The sequence below is a fragment of the Phaethon lepturus genome, unplaced genomic scaffold (genome assembly GCF_000687285.1).
Source record: "Phaethon lepturus isolate BGI_N335 unplaced genomic scaffold, ASM68728v1 scaffold1306, whole genome shotgun sequence".
NCBI classification, from domain to species: Eukaryota; Metazoa; Chordata; class Aves; order Phaethontiformes; family Phaethontidae; genus Phaethon; species Phaethon lepturus.
The window spans coordinates 140,392-153,555 of NW_010546761.1; the positions used below are offsets into that span (position 1 = coordinate 140,392).

Here is a 13,164-nt window from a genome sequence, read left to right on the forward strand (position 1 = left end):
TCTGACCTTCCAGCTCATCTCCTCACGCTCCTCTCCATGATGGATGAGAGGCCGTATAAAACACCGCCACCGCAAAGCCACAGGAGGTAAAAAATTAGCCCGTGTAAATTCACCCTGGGCACATGCTCTTACTCTGCCCCTGAACAGCCTGCTACAGCGTGCGCAATATTCGGGGTCCTGCTGTCAGCCCTACATCACGGCAGAAACCAGTTAAGTCTCCAAAAGCATGGTCACCTTCAGGACACTTGGCTTTTGCTACCCAACAGCAGAAGCAGTTACCCAAAGTGGTGGCCCTTGTCCAGAGGGGAGGAAGGAGAAGACTCCCGTGTCCACTATTACCTCCTCTTCAGAGATGAGGAGAAATGTTTTATGCTAGCAAGGTTATTAACTGACGATGTAGGTCATTGCTATTGGTATTTCATACAACCTACTGCCCTTCTGCCCCTTAATTAAAAATAATAGGCATGAGGTATTATTTCATGGAAAATTGGGGTGGGGGTGGAAGGGCTCCATTGTTATGCCCCACTGACAACCCTGTAGTGAAATACCACATGCTTAATGTAGCCAAAGGTGGGTAAAAGATCTCTAAATCCAGAAAACTGCCTTCTAGAGACTTACGTAGTACTTCGATTTCTCTAATACCTTCACAACAATCTCTTTTTGTAGCACAGCAAAACTTTTTCTTCTATCAGCTTGTATCGTTTCATCTTTACCCTTAACAATGCTGTTCAAAATTTTCCACAGAAAGCTGATGATGCCATTGAGATGCAGGGATTTAGCAGCAGTGCAGTATGTGTTGGACGAGTTGGGTTTATGTTATGTCTTTCCATTTAATGCCACCTAGCGTGCATTATATCAAAATATCAAAAATGCCAGACAGCCTTGGTTTGTTACTTTTTCCTTACATTTGGGGGTTGGAAGTGCATTGCAAAGTTTTATTTACTTCAAAGCAACAAGGAAAAGTGTTTCAACGTGGCCATATGACAACACTGGAAAACAGCAACACACCAGGCAGGTTTTTTTTCACTGGATCTACATCTGTTTCTGTGCTACATCACGTAACTCCTTTCCTGCTTATGGAAATTAATACTTGCTGGAAACCACTGACTAATGAAAATTTACTGATAGAATATGGAATGCTCCTTCCCTAATGAATTATAACTAGTGGCAGCAAGAGGCTGAACAGAGAAGAAAGTCCGCCTTCTTTTTTTAAATGAGAAACTCCACTTGCTTTGAGATATTCCTATCTACAACCAGTTCTTGGGCTCTCACACCTCAGCCTGCTGCCTCCCCTTTCCTTCATAGGCTGCGGGGTTCGTATCGTCCCATTTTGTCTCCAACGCTGGAGACTGGCATGAAGGACCTGCCTTGATTCCTCTACTCAGATTGGTCACTCCATGAATGATCCTACTGATTTCTAAGACCTAACTCCCTGTTACAGCCAGCCTGTGCCAATGCTGTCAAATCCACCTGGACTGCCGTGTCTTCCCTTCTAAAGGCCCTCTCTGCACATCACCAACCCCTAGCTTTCACCCCACTCTCCAGATCCACTGGAAATCACTTTCTTAACTCCTTTCCTTACCATTACTTCACCCCTCACCCAAGGAAGAGGGGGAAAACTTAGTTTCCTTCACTTTTAAATTCCTTTTCTGAACTCTCTCTCCCTGCCTGTACAGCTAAAGCTCTTTTGTCCCTTCCCTTTACTACCATTGCTCACTCTTCTGTTTCAGTTAATTCTTAAGCCCTTCAACTTTAATTCTCTTTTCTTTCCATCACCCAAAATGTTACAAGTGATGACTTCATGCCGTCAAAGTCCTTGGGCCTTTCTTCCATGCTTCCTCCTCTTCCTAAACTCATTCGAAAAGCCTCCTGTTTCTTCAACCATCAGCTGTCCCTCAGCTTTCCTTCCGCTTTCTCTGGGCTCTTTCTCCTCTCTGACCACTTTGGCACCTTCTCTTTCTAAATGTTTTTCATCCTCCGGTGCAACATCTGCTGTTATTGTTGTAGCTGCCCCGCAGTGACAGAGCTGTTACTGCCGACGCGCTTTTCTCCTGCCAGCAACACGTGCTCCCTTTTTCTACTCCCACTCCCAGAATGGGTCACGATTAACACCCGCCATCCACTTTGCTCCAGCGTCACTTCATCGCAGCAGCGGTTTAAGCCTGACCAGATAACCCTGCGCTGCACCGGGGAAGGGGCCATCTCATCATGTGAGGTGAGGGGGGTGAGTTGAAACCACACCAGGTAGATTCAGAAAGAGACTATCCAGGTGTAGCAGACTAACGGTAGAAAACACCCAAAAGCTACGTAACTCTTGCGGAGCAATGGAGCAGCTTAGGATGACCGTGAAGCCTTACCTACCCTTTCGCCTTGGCAGCACAGCGCTCCAAGTCCAGTTTGCAGCTGGTCAGGATGGTGGACGTGGGCAGCTGACGCAGTTGTCCCTGCACTTGGCTGGTTCTTACAGTTCAGGCTCCAGTTTTCATGGTATCTACGCGCGCTTAAAATCGGCAGTGCTTAATTAAAAGCTCTTTACCTGTCCTTCCACCAACGTGAACTCAAAAATCTCTTTTTGCGTACAGTCCCGCCAAAAAGATCCGTTGGCGACGTGGAGCGTTTCTCAGTTACGCGATTCCAGCCTGCCCTCTGCTGCAGGTTCAGCGCACAGCACCGCCTCGCTGCACGAAATAGATGCTCTCCGTTTATCTTCTGAGAACGCCAACAGCACGGGCTGGCCCTATCTTACAGGAACGTACGACCCAGAAAAGTTTAGTTTAAACGGACAAAAAAATGAAGAGGTCCAACAAGGTGTGACAACGAGACGACTAAAAGAAGTCCTTAGTAGGAAATACAGAGAGAGCACCAGGAGTTGCGTGGGCGCACCTTCAGGCGGCACTGTCGTCTGGCCGTAAGGCAGCTTACGTCGACGCCGCAGTTTCTCCGCAGTCTCACACCGAAAAGCGGGCAGGCTGACGGCAAACCCCAGTTAAATGCAATAACTGCACTGGCCAAATATAGGGCGGTCTTCCATTTCGGGCAACCGCTCCGTTGCGGCATTAGGAAAACCTGGACAACCTGACTCACACCACCCGAGCGGCAGCCCTCCTGCCCTCCACCTTGGCCCCGGGGCTTTTAGCTCCACAGAGGAACTAGCCACCAAGGCTGAAGCCAGAGGCCGGCGGGAGGAGCCGGAGCTCGGCCACAGCGCAGGAAGCCATTTGCCCCACGCTCTTTCCTCCCCGATCACGTAACTTCTCCGATCGCTGCTTCTCTCCGACAATTTCAAAGGTGGATTTCCAGAGCAAGTCCATCTGGGCTGTGTCATGGGGCGAAGGTTAGTTGAGGTCAAAGGTTACTTTAGGTTAGAGGTCAAAGGTTACTTTAGGTTAGAGGACTGTAGTACTTGAGATGACAGGACAGAAGTTAACTCTAATGTAACTTGAGGTCACAGGATAGAGGGTACTTGAGGTATCTTTCACTTGAGGTCAAAGGTTACTTAGGTCAGGGTAGCAGTTACTTGAGGTCAACGGTTACTTCAGGTCACAGGGTAACTGAGGTCAGAGGTTCTTGACGCCAAAGGTTACTTGAGGTCAACAGACAGCAGTTCCTCAAGGTCAAATGTTACTTGAGGTCAGAAGTTACTCTAGGATAAAGGTCACTTCAGATCACAGGACAGAGGTTACTCTAGGCAAAAAGGTTACTCTAAGTCAAAGGTTACTTGAGGTCAAATCTGGTTTTGGTAAAGTCTCACCAGCGTCCACACGGGAAGCCAGAACCCAGCCTCTAATGCGCTGTTGGCGCCCAGACGCTATCAGCTCTCAGCATGCACCAACACATGCCACAAGCATGGGCTGAGGCCGGCTGGCTTGCAGGGCCCGTACCCACACGCTCCTTCACCACCTCAGCCTCCAGTCGGGGGCTGCACACGAGCCACCCGCCGGGAACAGCCCTTGGGGCACCCTGCCTGCCCTCGGCCGGCAACTGCACTGCTTGGAACCGGCTACCTTCAACCAGCGAATGCTGCAACAGCTTACTGGCACAGAGAACGGCACACAGCGCCCAGGAGCGCTTGAAGTTAGAAGTGTAAATGCAGTCAGGTATCGCCGTACAGAATCGCTGAATGGATTCAAGGCAAAAAGAGGTGAAGGAACCGATAGCAGTAATTTGTGATGAAGACTTGGTGCTGATTTTGCAATGGCAGTTGTTTCTTCCCTTTCATGCTTGATAGTAGAAAGCCTCTTTACAATCTAGTTAATAAAACTAGTGGCCAGCTTCTCCCACAGATTTAGAAACATCACTCCATTTTATTTAAAAAAAAAACACACCCCAAAAAACCCAAAACATAAAACACCCCACCCCAAAAAAAAGAAAACACAAACCAAAACTCCACACAACCAGAGATACACAACAACTGAGATACAGTTGTTACCATCAGGGACTATTACACTCAATTAAGGGAATTAGATGCAAGAGTAAAGTCATCATTCCAGATTAACAGCAACTGTATGTTTGCAAGTAAAAGTTATAGCTCCAAATTTGAGTCCAAACCAGAAAAATCTCAACCTGAGTGTACAGTTTTTGGCTATTTGTCAGAACATAAAAGCATACGGGAAAGTACTTGGGTGATGGGGGGGGGATGTAAAAAAATTTTTTTTTTTTTTGTAATCTAGCAGTATTTAACTATCATGACAAACAGGATCTCAACTTCTTTAAAAAAAACACTGACCATTTCAAATATAGCTTTCAAAAGTCATAATAAATCTAAACAGATAGCAGGTGGCTAACGCTAGTCAAAAGTGACAACAAAAAAAGCCTCACTCTTCCCCATAATCAACACAAAAAAGTAATTTTGAGTGTTGCTCTGCTGTAATAGCTCATCTTTTCAAGATCTAGAACTTTCAGAATACTTTCTTTTAAACTAAACATAGTGAAGTCTTGAAAATTCAGGTAGATTCACCGAATAGTGTACAATCAAAACTTAAAAAACCACGATCACTCAGCTTAGTCTATTTTAATGTTCTGTCAGGATAAATACGTGCCAGAAAACAGGTTCTGAGATGCATGTCACATCAGAACTGAACACGTTTTAGTAACAATCAAGTACATCTCTCAGCTAATGCAAGGAAAAGTTTGCTTTCCAAAACACTTTCTCGCCATTTCCAGCCACCTGGCAACAGGTAACGTCACTCCAGAATGTCAAGGTCCAAATACCGCCCTCAAGGTACTTTGAAATGGCAAAGGACTATGTTTGGTGTAACTTGGACTCGATCCCACAGATCAACCCTAAAAGCACTCAAAGTAATCCCATCTCCTATTCAGGACAATAGTAAAAGAACCATCATTAGCTGGCAATGTCAAATTAGTGGTCAGGAAAGACGACACTTTTTCACATGGGCTGAAACCACATTAAAAAGGGGAAAAAAAAAAAAATTGAGGCAAGACCTGCTAGTCCTGCAATAGTTTGGTATTTCACTGATGATGCGTAATTAGCTTGCTTCGTTGAGACTTGCTTTTCTCATTAATTGCATTGAGAGCCTTTATGCAAGACAAAATAAATTCTTGACTTCAAAGTCTCCAAAAGCAACATGATTGCAAACTTTTGCCTCCACACAGCAATTGCAATAAACATGATATTATACAGTCTTTAAAAAAAAAAAACACCAAAAAAATAGAAAAATATTAAAAATAATTTTTAAAAATCAACACTACTACTTGAAGCACCCATGGGGCCACTTACGTGCTGGGACAAGTTTAACTTAACTTTGCCCTTAGAAGCTTTCAATCGCTTTGCCTGGCATACCCACGCTGGTGGGAGTCATATGAAACCCAGCCTAACAGAAGTTCACAAAAAGAAAACTTTGAATCAAAGCTTCTGAAAGCAGAAGGTCCTTACCATTTCCTCCTCATATAATCAAAGGGAAATGCACTCCATCAGCTTTGGAAATAAAGACAACTACCAGGATTTAAAACATAGCTGTTACCACACAGCAGCAGCTGTACCGTAAAGCACCTGCATATACACAGGCTGCCATTTCACACAGTGGCTGATATGCCAAATGCCCTCACCACAGCACAAACTTACTTGGGAGCCCATAACTTGTTTCCATCCTTTCCAAGGTAACACTTGTCTGAAGCCAAAGGACTCAAGAGAAAAAGCCATGAAATCAGGTTTTCTAACTGATTTTTTTTTAATAAACTATGGAAGAACAGGATAACATTTCAACCAAAGTCATGACAGCTGCATGCTCAAAAGCAGATACATATACACCTCTGGATTTTCTGTTCTCTTTAGAGAAAAAAAAAAAAAAAGAACGGTCATGTGAACGCTGAACATAATGCATAGGTTTCTATACATATTCAAATAATAGCAGACAAGAGTAAGCAGTAACACAACTCAAGAAAGTGTTTTAACAGTGATTCCAGATCCACAAAATTTTAAAAAGGAAATTTCAGTTCTAGGAATCTTTATGTTGAACAAGTTTTATTTTAATGCTGTATAGAAATGTAAGTTTTATAAATTGAGGCACTAGAAACAAACCTACTGACACAATAGCTCAAATGCATCTACTGTGTGAACTGAAAAATCTACAGGCCATAGCGCACAAGAAACTCAGAACTTAAAAGGCTGCATGAGACTTGCACTTGCTCACACTAACATAGTGAAATTAGTGGAAAACTAGTGTTTTTCCAGTTAGAGTAAAATCAGGTTCTGATTGTTGGGTCCAAACAGTTATCCTCCTAGCTTTTTCTCATTGTCCTTGCTTGCCTCTTATGCATTCTCATCAAGGGAAAAAAAAAATTGGAGCAGCTCCTGTGCTACCCCATTCAGCACTGTTCATAAAGAAATGCAAAGCACCTGTCCTTGTGCACAGTTGTATCTACAGTGCTGTATTCCCTTACTTCATCCTGCTCCCCCACATCACTGAGCTTCTGTAAGGTTACTAACTTTGTTTAGAATTAAGATACTCATGTTCTCCGATGGATGCTTATTTTTACCTTTTGATCTGCATATGGGGGTCAGGGAGTGTGAAAGTCAAGTAGTCTTCTAAGGTAAAATCAGAGTGATCGCATAGCAAGAACTTGAGGCAGAAGGGAAGGAGCTCATATGAATATGTATACTGCTTTCTGACAAACAGTATTCACAATCCAGTGAGGTTTCCACCCAGATACTACAATAACTGACACCCTCTAAACCCCTACATTAAAATATACCTCAATATTTTAATCAGGCACTTGAATAGAAAAACAAAGCAGTAACATTTAGCATTGGTATTGTGATAGCTATTCTGTAAGGCCAGAACATCTCGTATGAAGCAGTCAGGAAATTAACTGCCCCACAGAACCAAGTAACTCATATCATGGGCTAAAGGAATGGACAGTCCCTCACTAGACAAGCATGTTCAAACAAAACAAAAGACGATGGAAAGACGGTTAGCAAATATTTGGTAGAAGCTATTAGCCACAAACATATATGCTTCACTATCTAATGCAAAATGTAGTGCAAGGTTATTAATCCCTTGAGAAGATGGATCCAAAAGTAAACAGTCAATGTGCTTTAATTTACAAGACAAACACTCCCCCACTCACCCCCACCCAAAATTTTCTCCACTGATAACAAGCTCCCTGAGGGAATACATTATTTTTTTTCAAGGGGGGGGGGCAGGGCATGGAATCAATACTTTAAAAACATAATCTGAAAAGCTCCAACAATCAATAGTTGCCCTATTTTGAGCCATAACACATTTCTGGTCAACATTTCTTTGGAAAACGTGGGGTAGACCAACGAGTCACTGGTCCTGTAAGAGGGACCCCAATCTCCCTTCTTTTAAGTAGTATTCTGGAGATGACAGTAACCATTGCTTTAAAACAGTAATGAACACATTTGCGTCCAATACGCTTCAAAGTTATAGGAAAATTCTACCTGTAGGACTTCATCTACCAACATTTAAACAGTTCATTATAGATTCTGTCACAAAAATACAGAATCAAAGTAAGGAGGTGGAAGTTCAGTTGTAAGGCTAAACAGTTGAGAAGTCATCTTTATGTTATGCAAGTCAAGGGACAAATGAAAGAATCTACAGACACACAAAAACATTTTTATGTTAATGAGAATGCCAAGTGTTTAAACCATTCTTAAGGAATTTATTTTTTTTAATGATGATTTACAAGGCCTTGATTATTAGACAAAATAGCATATTTTAACTAAACTCAAAAAATACAAACCAATAGAGCATAGAAGGAAATGCTATATGGTTCCATAGAGTATGCCACATCTAGTGCACGCACTGTTTCATCTTTCTCATCTGAACCCATTTGGTAATTATTGAATTTTTGCAAAGGAATATTTTGGTCTAGCCAACACATAGCATACAGTTTCAGACTACTGAATTAGGTTCTAATTCTGGCATTAGTCTACAGTCTAAACCACTGCAGCAGATCTTTCAAAGTGTTTAGTGTAATCAGAACTGATCTAGACTTTTTTGAGCAGTTAGCAACAAACAGGAGTTACAGACTGCAAACAGTTCAGTATGGTACATTAACAGAAGCTGTAAGTTTTAGTATGCTTATTGCCAATTTCTCCCAAATTTTAACAAGCAGAACTTCTTTGCAGATACATTATTGCTGAGGGTAGTAAGGCTGTTGAGGAAAAGGGTATCCAGGTTGTTGAGGTGCTGGATATGGTGCTTGTCCAGGGTTTTGATACACAGGTGAGGGTGCATACGGTAGATTATACTGACCATACATGTATGGATGATAGCCCATTGGCATTGGCATCTGGCAATACCTGTGAAGGGACAGGGGAAAAGGCATGCTTTAGTTGTAAAACACTGATGATGTTAATTTGCAAATAACTCACTAACAGATACAAAAAGACATGCAATCACCGCAAATACTTTCCTTTCATTTTCTTTTTTGTGCAGCAGAAAGTGTGGTAACTTTCAAGGATCAAACGTGAAAAAATTTATAAGGCATGGAACAGAAATGCAAACAGAAGGTGGAGTAAAGGCAACTTACTAGAGCTAAAACTGATCAAATAGTTTTTCTTATGCATATTTGTATATGTATATATGTATTCTCTTATGTATAATATCATTGTACACATTTTAACATTTGCTGAGAACTACTACTGAAGGAGAGCGCAGCTGCCTTCAATTCCTCATGATGACTCCAGAAAGATGGAAAAAAGCATCAGAAGAAAGCACACAACTCAACTGGAATTTTTTTCTGTTTTTTTCATCATGTTTAGGAGGATACCAAGATTTGAAAAATCAGATATGCCAACACTTTAAAGATAAACACCACCAACTGATTATGCAAGGGCTGGCAATAGTCTACAAACCACAATTAAGGAGCTGCAGTCCTAGCTCTTTCCTCCTTTAAAAAAGCCAAACTTCAAAACCCTAAAATGAACCCTCTCACAAACGGTACCAGCAAATGATTCCAACAAGAATTACATTATTAGAACTAAAAAAAAAAAATATATATATATATAAATCACCTTGTCTCCAACACTAAACCCATCTTCAATTATAACAATAACTGATTTTAAAATGCCACATGCAACAAACACGTGCTTTTAGCTAGCAGGATAGCAAAGAACAGCTTAAATACTCCCACAGCTTACCCTGGGTAACCTGGATAAGTTGGATAAGGAGGTCCCTGTGCCTGTGATGGTGCAGTGCTTGCTGCAGGTGCACTGGCTCCTGGAGTGGGTTCAGGAGCAGCAGCAGGAGCAGGAGCTGCAGCTGCTCCAGAAGGTGCTGATGCAGAAGGGGAACTGCTTGCTGCAGAAATCACTGGTGGTGGTGGCCGTGCTGGTGGCTGTGGTTTAGTCCCCTAAAAAGAGAAAGTGAATTAAGCTGGAGCTTCTTTCTGGAAGTCTTGGAATCAAAAGCTGTGGTTATAGGATTAGTTGATATTTATTTTCATTTTTAAACCAGACATTCTATATTTAGTCTATGCAGATAATAATGTGAATCATCTAAAAAGCAGTAAGCTTTCCATTTCAAATACATAAATTATGAACACCAATAGTAGATAATACACCCCTCTGCAAAGCCTTTAGACTTTGCCCTTTATTGCACTTCAACACATTTCCAAATATACCAGTGTATTAAGCAGTGATATACACAAATCACAGATCAGTTTGGGGTTTCAACATATGGACCTTCTATTTTCAACCCACTAATTCCGTAGCATGTATTTACCACCATGGTTCTTGGTGCTGGAGTAGGAGTTGATGATGCAGCAGGCTTAGTTCCTCCAGCTGATGTGGTCTGGTACGTAGGCAGAGGAATAGAGGGAGCACTGGGTTCCCTAGCAATGCTTTGCTGCAAATCTCTGTTAAAAACAAACAAGCAGACAGACAGCTCAGCTTAAGAATTGTTACACACTTCAACAAGCTAAGCTAAAAAGATGCAACAGACTAAATGTAGTATTTAAAGCATGATCACTGAGCTAGCTCAAACTAAATTTGGAGTCCAAATCACTGCCACAGAAACAATCATCTAGCCAACCCTCTGATTAACTGTTAAATTTAATTTCTAATGATGTCTTCATATTCCAACTCAATATTGGGTATAGATCACTGAATTAACCAAAAGCTTTGGAATCAGAAATTATAGTCAGAACATTGAGCAACTTGGAAGCTTTCCTGAGAACCTAAGGAAACCTCAAGGTTATGGAAAAGGATAAAAGTAACTTTCAGTAATTTTGACAGGTAAAGAGATGCTCAAATACAGAAGAAAAGCAATGCCATATTACTTGTAGGTTATCCTAAATTAAATATTGCATGCCAATACCATACTTTTAACAGAACTGTTAAAAGGAAAAAAAAAAAAAAAAAAGAAGAGTCTGCTAGATGGTCTGCAATATCATTTATATCTGGGTAAGCATAATTATCAAAAACCCCTGGCAAAAATCTGAATGGTTCAGCTCATGAGCTTTCAAGTTCTGTTATCTCTAGTGTTGGAATTACTCTTGGTAAGATACTTTGGTAAGATACAAGGTGGCTTTGGTGCCATGTTGTACTACAAACTGCCATTAAACAATATAATTTTACAGTCAGCTTGTCATGAAAACTCCAAGGAAGCAGTTCTAAGTTACTTATTCAGAGGAACATAGTGCATCTCTCACTGCAAAGATTCAATATGTGAGATTGGGCAGATTCTTCAGAGGGATTTTAGGAAGCATTTAAAATTTCAGATAATTCTGCATAAAAATGATTGGTGAGCAATATAGAACAGCTAGAACTTGATATCTGTCATTCTGAAACAGAAGACAGAGACGACTGACAAATGTATACAGTCTAGTTAGCAACAAACTACAGGCTCCAATTACATAGCATGCAAAAGCGAGCTCCAAAGGAAGAGAACAAAACTGGCAACTTTTGCAGAAACTTGGTAGAAAAAAAAAGAAGACTAAAACAAAAACTCCATGAAAACTGTCCTCGCAATAACCCCTGCAGTAAACGGGAATGATGGAGAAAAAGCTGGAAATAGTCTTGATACTGTGTTACATATGCATATGTATATCTCAAATTATTTCTTGCAGATAGTGGAGTAACTATTCAACACTGTATTATACTGAAACTAACAAAACCAAAACTTATCATCGCCTTAGAAGATTACATTAGGGATGGAAGTAACAATTTTCTTCTTAAAATCATGCTGCTAAGACCAATGGCTTACAATACCAGAGTGAAGTATATTTTGACCACAAAGTGACCAAACGCTTTAAATGTGAAGCTTAAAACACTATTTAAACTGATCCTCCAGTGGGCAATCATTACAGGGGCTGGGGAAGGTATCTCTAGTTCTAAATGAGAAACAATCTAAACAAAGTGAAGATGCAGCCCACAGTCAGTGTTTTTATTGTAGTTGGGGAGGACACGGAAGAAGGGGCAAAACACACATTTTATTCACTCAAACTGTGGGTTGGGTGCACTGAGAAATACATTTTGTAGGCATATACCACAAATAGCCCAAATCTGATCATTGCCCCTAACCTTGACAGGGTTTCACGTCAGCGAACAGTTAACACAAGGCAGCAGTAAAAGACAGCATGGCAAGATTCACCTGAATGTTGTATCAACACTAAACCTACAGCTTTAACACTGAACATTAACATATTAGAGATGTGAGATATTCAGACCGAAGCCTTGGCTAGGCAGCCTACAGCTTCCAAACTGCATGAATGTAGGAAGTGGAAGAGAGATTGTATACAGTTACTAAGAATTAATTTACAAGCACAATGCCCAACAGAAAAATAACAGTTCTACAAATGATGAAGTTAGGAAAAGAAAAATTTGAGGGCTGAGCATCCCATTCACAGCATGGTATGTGCACAGAACAACCGCAATTTCACCAACTAAAACTGTTGTAACAACCAGCCCTTTTTATAAAAGGCTATGTAATTTGCTAAAGAATACCGATTAAAAGGCATGCCTTTTCAGTTATGCTTTCCTCTTAAGAGGAGAGCCTAAAAATCACAGCTGAAGCATACTATACTAACTAGCCTGATCACACATGGGGGACAACAACAACATCAGAGAATTTCCTTCACATGAAGGACAAAATCTGCTTCTCTGCCCAGCAGTGTAGGCAACCCACATATCTAAACAATGATAAAATATGACAACAAAATCAGACTACAGAGCAGAGGTGGAATACCAATGTTTTTCCCATCACCACATTGGGCACATGGAAGGCAATCATATGCTGAAGCATTTATCTAATTTCTCAAACCAAAATGACAGCAGGAGCAAGGTACAAAAATCAAAAGTTCCTCAAAAGAAAGAATAAAATAAAATGATTAACAAAAGCATGCCAAAAAGAACTGAGAGTGAAATCATGATAAGGTGAAACAGATTCACGCTGTACTGTATATAGGAACAGCCGGGCAGACTTCAAAGTACATTTTTCCATTTATTTCTCGTATCAACTTTCCTAGTGTTTCAGGGGAAGAGAGTGTGGAGTTAACATTAAGGCAAAGACGTCTTTCTCATTTCGTCAAGTAACATAATAAATACGTCCCCAAAGATTCATTTCTGATAAATATCTGTTTCTACAATGCTTAAACAAAGTATCGAAATCTTACTTGAGCAGTTCATCTCTTTCAGTCTTGCGAGCAAAGACAATGTCACTGCATTTGTTTTGGAATTTA

The 13,164-nt window shown here is 41.1% G+C and overlaps 1 protein-coding gene across 1 annotated transcript in view; it reads right to left on the reverse strand.

Annotated features, from left to right (window-relative positions):
* Window positions 1-8,119: 8,119 nt before the first annotated feature.
* LOC104622574 (programmed cell death 6-interacting protein-like) overlaps window positions 8,120-13,164 on the reverse strand; it is a gene marked incomplete at its 5' end in the record, with an annotated part of 12,006 nt that continues 6,961 nt past the window's right edge. The window contains 4 exons of the mRNA XM_010289404.1: window positions 8,120-8,785; window positions 9,626-9,837; window positions 10,209-10,341; window positions 13,099-13,164. The exon at window positions 13,099-13,164 is cut by the window's right edge and continues 50 nt beyond it. Of these exons, the coding sequence (XP_010287706.1) occupies window positions 8,617-8,785; window positions 9,626-9,837; window positions 10,209-10,341; window positions 13,099-13,164 (580 nt within the window). The remainder of the gene's footprint in view (window positions 8,786-9,625; window positions 9,838-10,208; window positions 10,342-13,098) is intronic.